The sequence below is a fragment of the Electrophorus electricus genome, chromosome 8 (genome assembly GCF_013358815.1).
Source record: "Electrophorus electricus isolate fEleEle1 chromosome 8, fEleEle1.pri, whole genome shotgun sequence".
NCBI classification, from domain to species: domain Eukaryota; kingdom Metazoa; phylum Chordata; class Actinopteri; order Gymnotiformes; family Gymnotidae; genus Electrophorus; species Electrophorus electricus.
Genome location: NC_049542.1, coordinates 18,023,689 through 18,040,256, shown reverse-complemented (window position 1 = coordinate 18,040,256; position 16,568 = coordinate 18,023,689). Strand labels below are relative to the sequence as shown.

At 37.5% G+C, this 16,568-nt stretch overlaps 1 protein-coding gene across 1 annotated transcript in view; it reads left to right on the top strand.

Annotated features, from left to right (window-relative positions):
• Positions 1-16,568, top strand: part of si:ch211-199g17.2 — a 63,849-nt gene that overhangs the window by 35,008 nt on the left and 12,273 nt on the right. Inside the window, exons 32-58 of the mRNA XM_035529161.1 lie at positions 2,178-2,311; positions 2,416-2,523; positions 2,770-2,827; positions 2,973-3,086; positions 3,188-3,400; positions 3,496-3,629; positions 3,760-3,882; positions 4,038-4,083; positions 7,719-7,760; positions 7,898-7,984; positions 8,147-8,265; positions 8,362-8,472; positions 8,556-8,613; positions 8,722-8,832; positions 9,917-10,504; positions 12,672-12,758; positions 12,906-12,965; positions 13,069-13,202; positions 13,282-13,395; positions 13,481-13,538; positions 14,731-14,820; positions 15,043-15,183; positions 15,290-15,511; positions 15,746-15,856; positions 15,986-16,051; positions 16,227-16,301; positions 16,393-16,526. Coding sequence (XP_035385054.1) covers positions 2,178-2,311; positions 2,416-2,523; positions 2,770-2,827; positions 2,973-3,086; positions 3,188-3,400; positions 3,496-3,629; positions 3,760-3,882; positions 4,038-4,083; positions 7,719-7,760; positions 7,898-7,984; positions 8,147-8,265; positions 8,362-8,472; positions 8,556-8,613; positions 8,722-8,832; positions 9,917-10,504; positions 12,672-12,758; positions 12,906-12,965; positions 13,069-13,202; positions 13,282-13,395; positions 13,481-13,538; positions 14,731-14,820; positions 15,043-15,183; positions 15,290-15,511; positions 15,746-15,856; positions 15,986-16,051; positions 16,227-16,301; positions 16,393-16,526 — 3,338 coding nt within the window. The remainder of the gene's footprint in view (positions 1-2,177; positions 2,312-2,415; positions 2,524-2,769; positions 2,828-2,972; positions 3,087-3,187; positions 3,401-3,495; positions 3,630-3,759; positions 3,883-4,037; positions 4,084-7,718; positions 7,761-7,897; positions 7,985-8,146; positions 8,266-8,361; positions 8,473-8,555; positions 8,614-8,721; positions 8,833-9,916; positions 10,505-12,671; positions 12,759-12,905; positions 12,966-13,068; positions 13,203-13,281; positions 13,396-13,480; positions 13,539-14,730; positions 14,821-15,042; positions 15,184-15,289; positions 15,512-15,745; positions 15,857-15,985; positions 16,052-16,226; positions 16,302-16,392; positions 16,527-16,568) is intronic.

Genomic DNA, 16,568 nt, shown 5'->3' with positions numbered 1-16,568 from the left:
GTAGAGAAATTAATGTTGTATATAATATTGATGTAATGTGTATGGATTTGGTGGCAGTGAGCATGCATTCTGTCGTTGAGGTTGGTTACAGCCTTAATCACCAGGGAGGCCAGTGTAGTTTTACCTTTTTAAAGTGGTGTATGTGGCTGGTTTTAACATGTTTCTGGCCATTTGAGATCTTATTCTGTGCATAATTACAATTGTATTTATACATTTATAAGTGGATCATTCCATGCCAACTCCATGCCTAGACCTCCCAGTTCATGGCATGGAGTTTCTTATGGGGAAAATGTGAAAACTTCTATGAAATTCACGAGACCTTTTAGAAATGAATTACTAGAGTTCTTAAGGCTAGAGGATTTTGAACATTGGGCCCTCTGGGCTAAATTTAATCACTTTTGCAATACTTTGTATATGTATTCTATTCTATTCTCTCCATTTGCTATTCACTGTATTCAGTTGAAATGTGTGTTGCAAATGTGTATTGCACATTGCTGGATGTTTTACAGTAATCTACCCCCCCCCCCCCCCGGCCCCCAATTCACAAAATCTTTCATTTTCAGAAATTATTGGTGCTACACGGGGGGGGGAAAAGGAGTGCCACAGATCTTGTTAAATATAACTTTGGAGCTGAAAAACTTTTAAAAGATATTTTGACTGTAATGGAAATTGGAATAATCCTTCTTTGGAAATGTAAACATTTTAGGCGAAAGTGTTGATTCATTGTTGATTATAGAAATAAATTAAAGCTGTTGCATTATTCCATCATTTAATATTTGGGAAATAGCGCTTCATAATTTTCACTGTCTGTAATACATTTACATTGGGCAGTTTTTTCATAGATTTATATTTGTACTATGTTGACTATTAGGATTTCTCTCCATATGTGGTACTACAGATCACCTACAGTGCTAAAATGCTATTTTGTATGTTTAAATTCTGTTACTAGAAGGTAGGTGACCTGTATCCTAAACTGGGTCATTAAAATGATAGCAATAGAAATCATGTAGCTATTTTAATTTTAACACAGGTTTTTATTGTTACTGCGAAGAAAACAATACAGTTAAATTCTACATTGGTGTATAAACTGTGCTCTAACTACCCAGCTGTCATCATGTGACCTGCTAAAACTAACCTGGCTGTTATCACATGTTCTTCAGAGCACTACTGTGCTATTTTCAGGCTGGATTTCAAGTTTCAAGTTTGGTTTATTTGTCACATACATAGTCATACACAGTATAACTCGCAGTGAAATGGTGGAGAGTGCTCTGTCCAAACAGAGGAAAAGAAAACAGGGGTGCATAGAGAAATATAGATATTCTCTATATGTGAAATATAGATATTCTCTATATGTGAAATTATATATATATATATATATATATATATATATATATATATATATATATATATATATATATATATGCACAAAATATATTAACAATGTATGTACAATATATGTGTATTATGATTATATACACAATGTATGTGTGTATATATGTACACAATCTACAGCATGTACAGATCCATTTCGTATAATAACATATCTACAGTTGTTGTGTAACAAGGTAATTGAATATAAATATATATATATATATATACAGTTGTTACATTTGTCATGGTATCTGATCGGTTTCCCTAAAAATTTCTTCACTGATGTGATCCAGCATTTTTTGCTGATGTCGGCACTATACCAATACGTGATATTGAATCTGTGCCATCTCTACTTATAAGTAAGTTATTAGTACAGCTAAACAAATTTCTCACATCAGCTAGTAGCATTATGAATCAATAAAGCAAGGCTTGGGCTAATTCTACCTGAAACAGGCTTGGGCTGTTTGCACAATGGATTGCTGCATACCCATAAATATATGAAATCCAAATTTAGTTTCATCATTACAGACTACAAAAAGAGGGAAACTGTCATCAGACAAGCTATACTAAAGGGAAAGTTCATCTTTCAAGTTTGAGTTGGGAACAGACAATGAAATTGAGAAGTGATGCTCTGATTTAACAGATGATGCCAGATTGTATCATGAAGTGTTTTTTTGGTGAAATAAATATATACCTTCTTTTTTTTTTTTCCAATTTACATCACAGTAGTGTTTCTCATCTTAAATACAATTTCAATTTTTAATATTTAGTTTTTCATGTTCCTTTGGATGTGTTTGTGTGTACAGGTTTGAGTTCTGTAACTGAGTGTCACACTGAGGACCAGCCACCATGCTATATGTGTATGACATGCACGGAAAGATTTCCAGAGAACTCCATTATAAAACATCTGACCAGTCGGGATCACCAACATATGTATCTGGTAAATTTAAATACATCTTTATACATTAGACATGATTAAGATTAAAGGTTGCTACTTAACTTGGCAAAAACATCTTCTCTTATGTTTGTGTTGGTTTACATTAGAAATCTATAGACTATGTTTCTCTGCGGGGTAAAAAAAAAGTGGAGGCAAAATGGCTAAGAACTCAAGCCATTATGCTGGAGAGGAGTCAAGGATATGGAGAAGCACAGGTCTTGTTTGTTTTGGTTTTATTTTTACTCGTGTACACTTCATGTAGTAAAAATTTACATTGTTAGGAAATTGTACAGTAAGGGTGAAAATGACAGTGTAGCATACATTTTAAATAAATGAGTGTCTTTTTGTAATATTTCTAATTTGCTTAAAGTTCATTCATGGTGCAATGTTAAATATTTAACACTAGCAGGAATGTGCAGATACGATCATTTGTTTTCTTTTTTTTTTCTGTGCCTTTGCAGGTACTTGATTTGGAGGCCGAAGATTACCATCAGATTCTTAATGCTCCCATTCTAACTGGTGAGTTAAAATACAGCTCATAAGGTTTGACTTAGGTTTGAGTTAAATATAAAACACCAAAAGATTAGCATGTAACAGGTTTTTTGTTTTGTTTTGTTTTGTTTTGTTTTTGTTTTTTTTTCTCCCATGTCTGTGGTGTCTGAAGCTTTGGGAAAACTCAGAGACTCTCTATGTAAACTGATATCAAATGATGACAGAAATATACTGGCAGCTTCTTCAATGAATGATTACAAATGTGACGGGAGTCATGGATCCAAAGGTTCACACCTTTTTATAAATATGGCTCAAATTCTTGCTGTGCATTTATTTGTAGACAGGCTATACAGGTTGCCTAATGCCTATGTGGTGTATTCATTATAGTGCTCAAAGTAATTGAGAGAACTGAAGAAAAGGATACACAAGATCTGCTAAGAGGCATTGTGAAGGCAGAATACTCCAAATCTGATACAGCCCTTACGAAACAGCCCTTACAAAACCTGATAAACCCCTTGCCATTTTCTAAAGATCCCACACAAAGTTCACCTCATTTATGGTCTTACCTCACTAGTCCCACCCGAACAGAGCCGGTTATTGGTTAGTGCTCCTCTTCTTCCTTCACAGCTTGACTAGAATACAAACTAAATATCATTTAATGTTTTTTTGTAATTCATTCTTTATTTTGCTTTCAGGATTGAGCATGATCACTGAGTACCGCACTTCCACTCATCAGAACTCTTTCTTGTGCTCATGCTGCAAAGTAATCCTCTCTACTACAAGTTACATGACCCATCTGATCAATCCCAGGCACCGCTTCAACTACATTGTCAGTGTTGACTGTTAGCTGAGCATATGCATTACAGCCACATATGTTTTGCACAAGAGTGCCTTGGTCTAACTTTGCTACCGTGTATGTGCTAAATTTGAGGGCCATTTTGTATATGTTGTTTCCATAGAAAAATAAGCACTCTAAGCTTGTCGCATCATGGGGAGATAAGATCAAGTTGACTTGCAAAATTGCAGACCTCCGAGAGAAGGCAAAGTTTCTGCAGGACAAGGAAGGCTGGGGATGCATTAAGGTTATCATCTGCTGTGATTCATCTCATGTTAGAGGATTAGTTTGTGGCATATTCTACATTTTCTCTTCCCCCACCCCCCCCCTCGTCTCTCTCATCATTTAAAATGTTTTTTGGTTTTTTTTTTCAAAATTTATTTATTTATTTATTTTTTTTAGGTGGTGGAAAAGGAATCTTCAAAAAAGAAGGAGAAGGAGGAAAGAAGTAAGAGTACATAGGAGTACATGTTTTGATGCCAGCCCAAAAGGATTTTTTTCCATTTAAGATTTACCACTACTGACACTTTACTGACACTTTAAAAGTTAAGCTACAGTATCTTCCAGGCCTGGAACCCTCCCCTTAGACAACCCCCCCCCAATGAGCTCAGAAGATAGACAACAGGGGTGTGCATGATTTTCTTTCAGATAAAGCTTGACGTGGAGATTTTATGCATTTCAGGTTATTAAAGGACAAAAACTGCAGCTAATTTATAGATGGGTAACTTGACTAAAAATTACTTTTTACTGTTAGTGAACAAGAACGTGTGGACCAATAACATTATGATTCAGTTTGAAGCCTTATCTAACTAGCTAAATGTGCTGATATAATGTTAGCCCTCTTCACTGTGAAACAAACCTGGTACTTGGTGATCTTATAAAATTATATGACTTGGTTGAATGACACCTTCTCCACATCCCTTAAGGAAAAATGTTTTCACACAGAAATTCAAACACTTTTTTTTTTCCTTTCTTTTCCTTTTCAAGCTAATTACTGCTAATACAATTGTAACACTTTGACTAATGTTACACTCAACTTTTGGTTGCTCAAAAGGAAAAACATTCATGGCTAGGCTCAAGAGGAAATGGTGTACACTCCAAAGATTTAGAATTAGAGAACCTGGACTACACACCACTGCATGCTGTTTCCACTTTATAAATCACAGTCTTCTTAAGTGTGCACAGCTGAATGAGCTGCCTTAACTCATGTGTTGCATAAGTTAATTCCATCAACCCTTCTACTCCACCTTGGTCAGCTCAACTTGTCCTGAGAATCTCCTGTACACTCTGGTTCCCACTCTGGTTCCTATGTCACATAGGCCCTTAACCCATAACCCATCATGTAGTAGTTACCAGTGCCATAGAATGGAAAATATTTTTCCTTGGCATAGCTGAATAAGGAAAATTCAGTTCATGCAACTGACATACCATGAACCTCAAACACAAGTGTTTGCTCTTTCGAATGCAAATCTTTTATGCAAAGCAGGAAGCTAAAATGGGCCTACACCCTAGACTGTTATGTTACAGTCTTGACTGATTCAAATTTGCATACATAAACCCACGTCCTACCCAGGTACAGCCAAAACTCCCACAGTTCTGCAGATATTATGAAGAAAAAATGACAATGGAGAAACGGGCATAGTTGGCATTTATATTTAACAGGGTCCCAGCCAAATTGTTGGTTTGCCCTGCACATTTCACTCCAGACAATTCTCAAACCTTAGACAATATTGGGAAGGCTTCACTCAGCATTTGACACTAAAAAGACAGGCATCACAACCCCAAATGCAACAGTAGCAAGTTATCCATGCCAGCTAGCTAAGTGGTTTTATTCATTTAATATTATTGTCAGTGGAAGCCAGATCAACCAGGGGTGTTGTCGAGACCGAAACCAAGTAGCTAGCTAGTATAGTTAACCTTAGCTACTAGCAAGCTAACTTTATTGTATGATGACCTAGCTAACTAGCTTGTATAAAAAGAAATGCCTTGTAAATAACATATACAAAATATAAATTAAAAAAAGTTCAATCCTTTTATTCTGTAGCTTTTTAAAATTATTATTGATTTTTTTTTTATTTTTTTTTTTTACTTTAATCAACAAGATTCAATTTCAGATAAATTTGTAATTTATATTTCATCAACAAGCCATAACTTAGAAGCTGGCTAACTAGCTAGTTTATTTGCTTAGAGGTATCCAATCTGGCAGACCTTTTACTGGCTAGTATAGCAGTCCCTCACCTGATGCATTCAGACAATTCCAACTGCCTTTTAGAAGCTGAGTGGTTCACTCTATAACAAAATGACTTGCTCTCTATAAATATTGCATATGGCTCTATGCAAGGATCAAAGCTTCTGTAAATATGCACCCAATTTTGTGCCAAGTATTTCTTTTATAAATGCAAGTTTCTACACAGAAGGTTGTGTGTGCACATTCAGACCTAAACATATGAATAATTTATAAATGGCCTCTGGAGCACAGTTGGTCAACTCCAGTTTTAGAATTTATATTAGGCCTGTTCTTTCAGCCCTTGATATTTCTGTCTTTTCATGATCCTTGTTCCTGATGTTGCCATCGCTTACGTTTGCTAAATCTATCACTACTCTGTCCAGTTGGGTATCCATTACCATTTTTATCATTTCTGTATCTGGAAGTCCCACAGGATCTTAGCTAGGTCGTTCTCCACTACCCTTTAGGCGGTATCCCATTTTGACCATAGATCTTCCAACCTATACTCGGCACAAATGTAAATTATGCCAACCACTTGGTTTTGGAGTTCCATGTGCACTCTGCCTGCTAGCATTTTGCATCGTGGTGTTGTGTGCTGGATTGTCTCAGGGCAACTTTGCACAGCCTGCATCTGGGGTCCTGCCTGGTGTGGAAGATCCCATATTCTGTTGATCTTATATTCAGAGCTTGTTCCTCTATTGCCATAATTAGTGACTCTGCTGTCTTTCAAGCCAGCCTTTTCCAGCCATTGGTAGGATTTCGCCACATCAGCCAATTCCACTATTTACCAGTGGTACATACCATACAGGGGTTTATCTTCCCATGGTAGTTACTGCTCTTCTTCATTTCCATCTCCCTCAGGTTTCTGCTGTCTGAAGTACTCACTAAGCACTCATTACTTGGGGATATCTTTCTGGTGTACTCTTGGATCTTGGTTGTTTCATCCTGGATAGTGGCTCTGACACTCACTAGTCCTTGGCCCTCCTCCTTTCATTTAGTGTACAGTCTCAGAGTGCTGGACATGGGATGAACCCCTCTGTGCATTATGAGGAGTTTCCTTGTTGTCCATGTTGGTGGCTCAGATCTTGTTCTTCCTATTCAGCTGTCTGGATCCACCTGTAGCTGGCTTTGTTTGTGGCCTCTTCAAGTTTGCCATTTGCCTGTGGCATTCCAACGTGCATGGAGCTGTCCTCAACATCTACTATTTTATCTTTTGGTAGTACACTCTCCTCAGTTCTAGCTACCCCTCCTTTCCTTTTAACCATCTGAACACACTAATCCAGTCCGAATGACATTCCGTGCCATTTCTGTATATCCTGGTGAGGTGGATTAGGGAGTCATTATCTAGATCACTTGTCGAATACAGCTTGATGTCATCCATATAGAGGAGGTGCCTGATGGTTGCTCCATTCCATAGCCATTCCATATGACTGATCTTCAATCTCAAGTCAGAAGCTCTGGTGTTGAGCTTGGTTCATGGACTCATTGGGACTTGATCATTCCCACAATATGAACCGTCACCTCTCTGAGATGTTATCGTGGCTCCCCTTTGCTGTATCATTTTGTTTTGTACCTCATCAAGCTCTAGTAGTGACAGCAGTTGTCACTTGTAGATGTTGAAACAAAGAAGGCCACAGATCTCTCCTAACTAGTTTTGTCCACTGGATTTGGAAATATAATTGATACTAAACTAATGAATTAAGTCATAAAGAGAAATGTGTAAATGTTGGAATTATTGGTTATAAGCATTCATCTAGCTGAGTGGTCATCCAGTAAGCTCCTTGAAGATGCTCTATTGCTATTCTTGTTTTGACATTGTGGGTGACTGTTTGTTTGGGTTTTTTTTTTTTTTTCAGAAGCTAAGGAACTAGAGCCCTCTCAAATCACCATGAAATCAGGTAATTACAAAAATGCTTAGAACTACAGAAATCTAATGTGGTTTGGTAATTAATATTGCCATGAGTGTAGACTATACAGAAAGTGTCGTTGGCTGTCCAAAGTTTCTTGATGATAACTAGCACTTGTTTTCAATCAGCATCCACAAAGCAGCAGGACCAAAAGAGGCTAAATCTCACAAAACATCTGAAAAAGAAGAAAAAGACCAAGCCCAGTGCCATGATTGGTTTGTACCTTCAGTGACACTTAAGCTTTATTGGTATAATTTAATTATTATCCACTTCAGATGAATATTAAGAGTGATGGTCTTATCTTTGAATAATAATGGGTAGTACTAGATGCTAGTAATGGACAATTTTGCAGTCATTAATCTAAAATTGTTTTGCAGGATTGAATTTTGTCACATGTGTGAGTCATGGCAAAAAGAAACTGTTGTTTTGTGAACTGTGCTCAGTCAGATGTCATTTGGACCATTTGTGTAGTGTGGCCCATAGGAAAATCTATCTGGTAAGCCATTAAGTAGCATCTTTCAGTATCTTACCCCTTTTCACTCATAATGAGCATAGGTGACTGAATTTGAAACTATTGTGTGTGTTTGAACAGGAACATAAGTATCCTGGATGGACTGCAAATGGTGAAAACGTGGAAAAGAAACTGCATAAGATAGCTTTGCGTTTAGCAGCAGTGGAGAGAACCACAGGGATTGGAATGAAGGTAAAATAATGGTGAGGGGTAACAACCCCAGTGAAATTGAGTGTAATCATGGCAAATGTCTTTATCCCCTGTCTTTACTCCAGAAACTTGATGTCAGTGCCAAGGTGTTTACAGATTTAAGAACTGCGCCACTCTGCACAGGCAAGCACATCATTAATTAAGCATAAAAAAAAGTTTTGTGGATTTGTTTACCTAAGGATTTGTTTTTGACTGTGTTTGCAGCACTTAAGCTTTTTTTTTCTTCACCAGCTCTGTCCAATTTGCAACTGCTGCAGACAAATTCAGATACTAGTTTGATGCTAAGTGCAAGTCCTTCCTCTCTCCAGACCAATCCTGACACAATCTCAGATCATACAAATGGTAACAACAGCCCTTTAAAATTGCATTATCCTGTTGCCTTTTATTTTATCTTGAATGTGGATTTGGGTCATCAACCAAGCTGGCCTTAAATCTTTGTGAGTTTTTCTGTGGGAGGCTCTTGTTCAGAGTGAGATAGATGAAATGTACAAATAAACCACACTGATCCTTTCTGCTGTGTCAACCACCACCACTGGGTTGTTTTCCTTGCTGTGGAGTTGCCGCTGTCAATCATGCAATATCTGACACACAGTTCTGTGCAAACAGCAGCTTTTCTTGGTGCTTTTAACTACTGTTTAATTGTATTACTATCTATTTATATCTTTTTTTTTCTTTTCTTTTTTTTCTTTTTTTTTCCTGACTCTACAATGAAAGTGAGGATTTTTTGCCTCTATTGTGTGTAAATATGCCATAAACTTTAAGTTGTCCTTCAGTTCAGGACTGTTCATAAAATCTTCCACTTCAAATGACCTATGTCACAAAACCTTTTTGTAATTGATACTACTGTTAAAGCTTCAATTGCTATCCATATTTAGCATAAGGCTAATCTATTTGATAGCTAATGCTGATGTACCCTCTACCTCAGTTTCTCCCTCCGTCCCACTACACTCATCACTCACAATGTGCCTCCTTTGCACACACACACATGATCCACCCACTACCATACATTTTTCAAAAACAGAAAGGGTGCAGACTTGTGCAAGTTAAGGGTATACGTACTCAGAATTAAAATGGACAATAAGCTTAGACACATTTTTGTGAAATAGTTAATAGTAATATTACAGTAAATAGTAATAAATTGCCTACATTTCTAATTGACGTATACTTGTGGGCATCATGCAGTTTTCTATAAGTTTAGGGTCCAAACAGTTGGGTTTTTCATGGTAGAGATTAACATGTATGTAAAATATTTTTGCTATATCTTTTGCTATTATTTTCATACTGCATTGTCCTTCATTTGTGAAAGGTTCCTGTTTGTTTTTCAAAATTAGGCAGTATATTTCCTCCTCTTTCAATATTGGGGCCTTCTTGAAAGTTGAAAGGGCTAACACTTTTTTCTTATTCTTGTTTGTATTATTTTCTCTAGATGATGTCCATTCTTATCCCATGTGTCCTGTGGATCCCGCCTCTGTTTCTGCCTCATCCTGTCCCAGTTTATCTTCTCTTTCTATATCTTTACACAATCCCTGTGACCCCTCTTCCCCACTCACACCCACTGCCGACCTTCATGTACCTGATCGTTCATATAGCCCAATTTCGCCTGCTCCACCACCCTCTTACAGTCCAACCTCCTTACCTCTGTCATCTCCCATCCCTGGCCCACCTCCTCTTTCCTCTCAGCCTGAGGCTCCCTTACAGTACCAGTCTGCCCCTCCAGTCCTGTATGCCCCCCCCATCTTTCTTCCACCTGCATGTGCCTGCCAGGACTCACCTCATGTTGGTCTTCCTCATTCAACTACCCCTCCAATTTCTGTAAACCCAACTGCTTCTCTGTCCACCCACTCTGCTGCTTCTCCACTGTTTCACGTTACATCTGATTCTAACTGCACTACTCCAGCTCTCTCAGTCCCTACTGCTTCTGAACTTGAACCACCTCCTGCTCATCACGCCTCTCTCCTGGCAAAACCACAGTCTTCAGGTGCTCAGTGGAAAAGTGGAGACAGATCACAGCTTGGTCAGTGCATCTTCATGTGTTTTGCTGTCCAAACCAGTTTGACCATGTTTGTTTAATACACTGATGTTTGAAAAGAACAGAAATGGTTTGGTATTATGTCACGGTTCTGTCTAAAGTGCCTAGTCCTGAAAAATGCAGATTTCTTATAACCTACTAATAACCTTTTTTGGAGTTTGCTGTTCCTAGTAGTCATTGGAATCCGATGACAATGAGGAAAATGGTTATTGGACCTTTTGGAGCTGGCTTGAATGAGTCATATAGGCCTTCATGTGCAGACCTTTCCGAAATATGCGAGGGTTCTTTACCGGAAATTTATTGGAATTCCTGTCATAAGCAGACAGGTGTGTTCAATATGAGCTGTGATGGGTAAATTCCGATGGATATTAAAAAGAAATTAGTAAGATAATAACAAAAAGAGGATGTCATAATTAAAATATGCTAAACTAAGATTTGAGTATTTGTAGCTGCTTAGCAAGAGGTTATTTAATTGGTTTATGAAAGAAAAGAAAGTGAATTGTTCATTTTGTGCCGAACTTGGCAATTTGATTGCAGATGTGTCGTCCCCATTGGAGAAGACATCATCAGTGCAGATTGAACTGTGTTGGTCGGTTGGAGTGTTCACCTTTAAATAGAGTTTGAGTGATGTGATCCAGTGTTAATGTTGTTCAAATTTTGTGCGTGGTGGTCTAATTTGGAGTTGTTGGATTGCCTGATTTGGTGGAGGCGTTGCTTTGACATAGCTTGCCTTCATATGAGCTGATTGGTTGAATAAATTCTGTTGCGTTGTGGGCTACTTATTTGTTGCTCCCTTTGTTTTCTTGTTCTCAGTGGCTGGTAGATTTGAACAATATCTATGTCTTGTTTTTTTTTCTGTCGAAATCCAGGCCTCAAGGAATTCCGGTTCTCTTCTTCCGTTTCGGTCAGTTTTCGCAGCTCATACCTTGGACCAGACTACTGAGGGTGTCGAGTTTTTTCAGTTATATCTTGGAATAAATGAGGCCTAGCTAGGTCATGCATATTCAATAAGATCTGTTCACAATTGGGGGTGGGAAAGAATTTTGGAGATATAGGAATACATAGGATCCACCACACATCTATTATAAAGACAGTAAAAAAAATGTTTAATTATTCCTTTATTGTTTTAAAAAAATGTCATATTCCTAACCATTTCTGCCTCCTCTTCTTAGAATGAGGGTATAGCAATTATATAATCAGTGTAATAACTTTCTTGGTTTCTAGACGTGACAATCTACTAACTTTAATATATTATGTAATTGGTTCATTTAAGATTGCTGGTAAACACAACTAGGAATGATATCAACAATTTGTTTACAATATGCATGAGGTAAGCAACATACAAATGCGGTGATCTTGGTGAATACTACAAATTAATGATAACAGAATAATGCAACAACAGGTGCTTATAAAATAACAGGAGCAAACAGCACAATTTGGAGATTATATTAATATCACAATACATTACTGGTTGATTATTTGACATCATAGTAGATTAAATGGTAAATTGTTACTTTGTGAATCTGTGGGATGAGAAGTTACTTGCCCTGGTAGGGATTTAAATCTAATGGAATTTATGGACTCAGTCTTTTACAATATAACCAGGATGGTAAGCTTTTCACCTTCCCATCCATCAGTTTATGACCCCTAAGGAGAGGGGGTTGAGGGTTAGAAGCCAGGACATCTTGAAAGCTGGGACATTTATGGCTTGGTTGCTCAATTTCAAGGCAGCAGCCAGTGCTAGGTATGATTTGTGGCCTGGGGGTGGAAGAGAGCCCCTCTTTTGATCAGGTCAGAGTTTCACTATGAATAATATGTAATCTATCTTCACTACATTGTGATCCCGATACATAGTGTCTCTAGTCTCTACATGTAGAGAAAACCCAGAAGTATAAAGTTGTTTCCAGGTATAGCATACTAATCCCAAAGGAGTAACTGTCAAAAAAATGTGTAAGAGATTTAAAAAGAAAGGCATAATGATTATTTGTGGCATGAACACAGGACCAATTCCAAGAACACAGTTCCAAGAGTGAATCTTTCAGTATTCTCAGTCTTGAGTATATCATCTTTATGCTGCTTTTAGTGTAGTATTCTGCAGTATTCAATTACTGGCTGAAATTGAAACTCACGGCCTGTGTATTGAAATTTGCAGAGTGCCGACAGTCTATCCTGGGAGAGGAGAGCAGGCCCCCAGCCATTACACCACCCCACACATACAGCTTTCCAAACCTGCCCACAGGTTTGTGCCATCTCCCCGTTCTGTCCTTTGTATGTTGTGGTGATGCAACTTTTTGCAACCTTGCTAAAATGGCATGCCACTTAAGGACATTTCTTCAAAAATGCTTCATGTGGTGGTGTCCTGACAAATTGTGTTCATGTGTCACAGTGGCAGGACAAAGCATTGTCTCTGCATTTCTTAGTGTTTCAAACACAGAGCCTGTTATAGGTAAGTATATGTCAACCTTCCTCTTAGCACTCTAATGATATATTGTCAAGAAGAATTTTTTGTTTAAACGGGTGGGGGGGGCGGGGTTTGTTTATGTTTGCAGGTCTGTGTAACATATTGGAATGCCGAAAAATCCCTCAGGCGACTTTTTTTCTGTGTCTGAACTGTGCTGAACGTATTAATAGGGTGGATATTTGTGACCATATGACAAGTGAGAGGCACCAGTACCATTCCATTGTGAGTGGGGAGTTTGTAGACTTTTTTGGGTTTTAATTACTGTATTTTCAAGTTTGCATAACTTTTTATATATTTTTAGAGAATTCAGTATCCCGAGATATTCCAGGAATGGCAGTGGAAGACCATCTGTAACCTGATGATTCGAGACTTGGCTGGGAGACTTGCATTGCTGGAGAAACACTTTGATGCTAAGGTAAATTATCTAGACCTGAACAAAGGGTGTATTTTATATAGAAGCCTGTAATTTAACTGAATTAACAAGTGTTTGTGTTGTACAGGTCATCATGTTGAATGAAAAGCAGTATGAGCACCTGTATTCTGCAGACTTTGATAATGGTGAGTGTACCTATATACATAACTCTGAAAAAACGTATTTAGATGACTGCAAAATTCAGTTTCTCTGGTTTTACTATTTATAGGTATGTGAAAATAAATTTTTGTTTTACTGCAAAAATTACTGACATTATAACAAATTTTAAAAAGTCATTTATTTATTTGCAGAAAATGACAACTGTTCAAATTGACAAAGGTCCATGCATCTTTTGGTCATTCTGTTTTCATTTCAGAAACAGAAATGTCAAACTGAAACAAGATCCATTTCAAAATTCAAATATGAGAAATGGAGAAATGTCAGTTTTCATTTTAATTGTTAGAAATGGAAAATAAATTTGAGCTTACATTTGTATTTGTTTTCACTGAATGCACACACACATGTGCTCGCTAGTGGTGTGCAGCACAAAGTAGGTTCCCCTTCTGCAAACTTTTTCCTTTCTGGATAAGATTTTATAGATGAAATTTGCAGACCTTGATTAATTATGATATTTTAATTCAAGGGTAGCCTTGAAAAAGGCTTTTCAGTTAGGTATGCCACAATGTCTCTCACTTGTAGTTGCCATTGGAAGTTAGCTGGCTAAGGTAGCATGTACATGGACAGTAATATTTTACTAATAATACTGTAGACCCTTCTTCAGAATTCTGATTGACATACTGAAAATGCTAAATTTCTTTGGTCAGATTTCTTAGAGTAACATTACAGAACCATTCAAAACATCACCAGAAGGGACATATAGGCACATGCATAACAATGAGTTCCTGCAACCATACTAATGAGCAGTTTTGGTTAGTTCCACTCTCTGAATGTTCTACAATAACCAAGCATATGTGAACTCGCAAATATTAAGGTTGATATGTAAAGCCGCATAAATGAATAATTTGATAAGTTGACATATGTATGTGGGTGGGTGGGTGGGTGGGTACACATGCTTGTACAGATCATTATGAAATGAACATGAGAAAAGGTATCTCTTTCACAAGTGGTTTATATAAGGGAGATACTGCTACTCTGTGCCAATAACCATTATATTTTTAAGTGTTCTGTTATTTATTTATTTATTCACTTGTATAAAGTATGCACACAAATAAATGTTACACTTCCACTGGGGTGTCAGGCTGGTAGTGCAAATAAACCAAAATGATTTTCACAGTTAAACCTTTTTCTCCTGCATTTGTTTGTGCTTACAAATTTCAGCAATAAAATTACTACAGCAGATGTATGGACGAGAGCAGAGCCTGTACTCCCTGGCACCGTGTTATACAGTCCAGGATCAGAGAAACATGGGTAGGTCTCCCACCACACTTGCACTCTGTAACTTACCAACATTTTCACATTACATCTTGTCCAGTCCTTGAACCCCCCCCCCCCCCCCCCAAAAAAAGAGCACATGTGAAAGAATGAATGTTCATCCAATATGCTTATGTTCATATATGTTTATTCTGTTATATGTTAAGTTTGACAAATTGACACCTAAGGTAAGAGATCACATATTTATATTCGTGCCAGAAATCTATGATGCAAGGGTACCACAAAATCATGTTGAGATTGACAGAGAAGTCCATGGACATCAGCCCCAACAAAGCTGCAGCCTCAGTCCAAGCCAAACAAAACAAAGCAGTCTTCACACCATCCAAGTTCCAAAGAGAGGTAGAACTCCAACAACTGAAGCAAGCTAAAATGATAAATGATAACTCTGTTCTGTTAGGAGTTTATTTAGACCTGAGCTGATGAGTCTATGATGACTGTTTTCCAGCTTTGGATAGAATGCAGTGTAACTTCAGAAAAAGCAAGATGGCCTGCATCCCCACTATGGATGAGCTGCAGGCCAGTGAGAACCCTCAGGAAGCAGACACTCAGGCTGAGGCACCATATACCTTGCACCAGTTTATAGCACAGACAGGTTTGACAGCAAAGTCTGACGGCAAAGAATGTGGGCTTCACCCTCCTGATTCACATAGAGAAAGGAAAACGTCTGGTAAGTGTAAGCAATCAGGTTAATCTTTGCCTTATCACATGCAACATATTGCAAGTAGCAATTTGGAATATTTAAAAAAAAATAGATATCTTTTATTGTTTTAATTAAGACTTGTCATTAATGTTTTAAATTGTAGAAGTTCACTCATAACAAAAGCCCTAATTACACATTAAAGATTATTAGACATCTAAAATTTTTGTTACTGTAACAGCTTGTAATGTGATTATACTTCAGGTTGTGCAAATTCCTTACAAGCTCAGTATACTGCCAGGGAGTTGCAACCTGCAGCACCTGAACATGCCTTTCCTTGCATAACTACAATCAAACAGGAGAAACCTGACCAGGGTAACAGCATGGTTTTTTTTTTTTTTTGGTTTTTTTTTTAACTATTTGAGCATTTGAAGAAAATGTGTGTTCATAACATGCTTGCCAATACTAGTAAATCATGTTGAAGATTTGTTTACCTTGCCTTAGTTTCTCATGAGAAATGTTTCATTGGACCTCACAGTCTGGAAACTCTAAGTTCTCATCAATCTACAAGTAAGAGAGAGAGAACACAATGGTTAAAGTGCTTCAAAATTATTCAAGATTTTAAAAAATGATTTCCTGAAATGTTTTTAGTTATTATAAATGTCTTGTTTTCTTAAGGCACTTTGAGTCTGTGGTATTAATTAATAAATTAATTGGTAAATAATGTGTTTTGTCACTTGCATAGTGATTGTTTTCAAGCACTCAACTGACCTGAAGGAATATGTGAACAGCAAGAGAGCAACATCAGATGCTGTGGTTGGTCAGTATCAGAGTTTACACTCTCTGTAGGTGGATCATTTCCTCCCTCTTTATCATTCTCTGATGTGTTACTGTGTTTGCATTTGTCACAGGGCTGAGCTCAGTGATTGAGTGTGTAAGTGAGGGTCAGCCTCCACTTTACTTCTGTGTATCCTGCTCCAGCAAACTCGACCATGACCTCATCATCAACCACCTAGTGAAGTGTGGCCACCGAAATAGTTACTTGGTGAATTATCTTTTTGTTGTCAGTTAAATTGGAATAACCAAA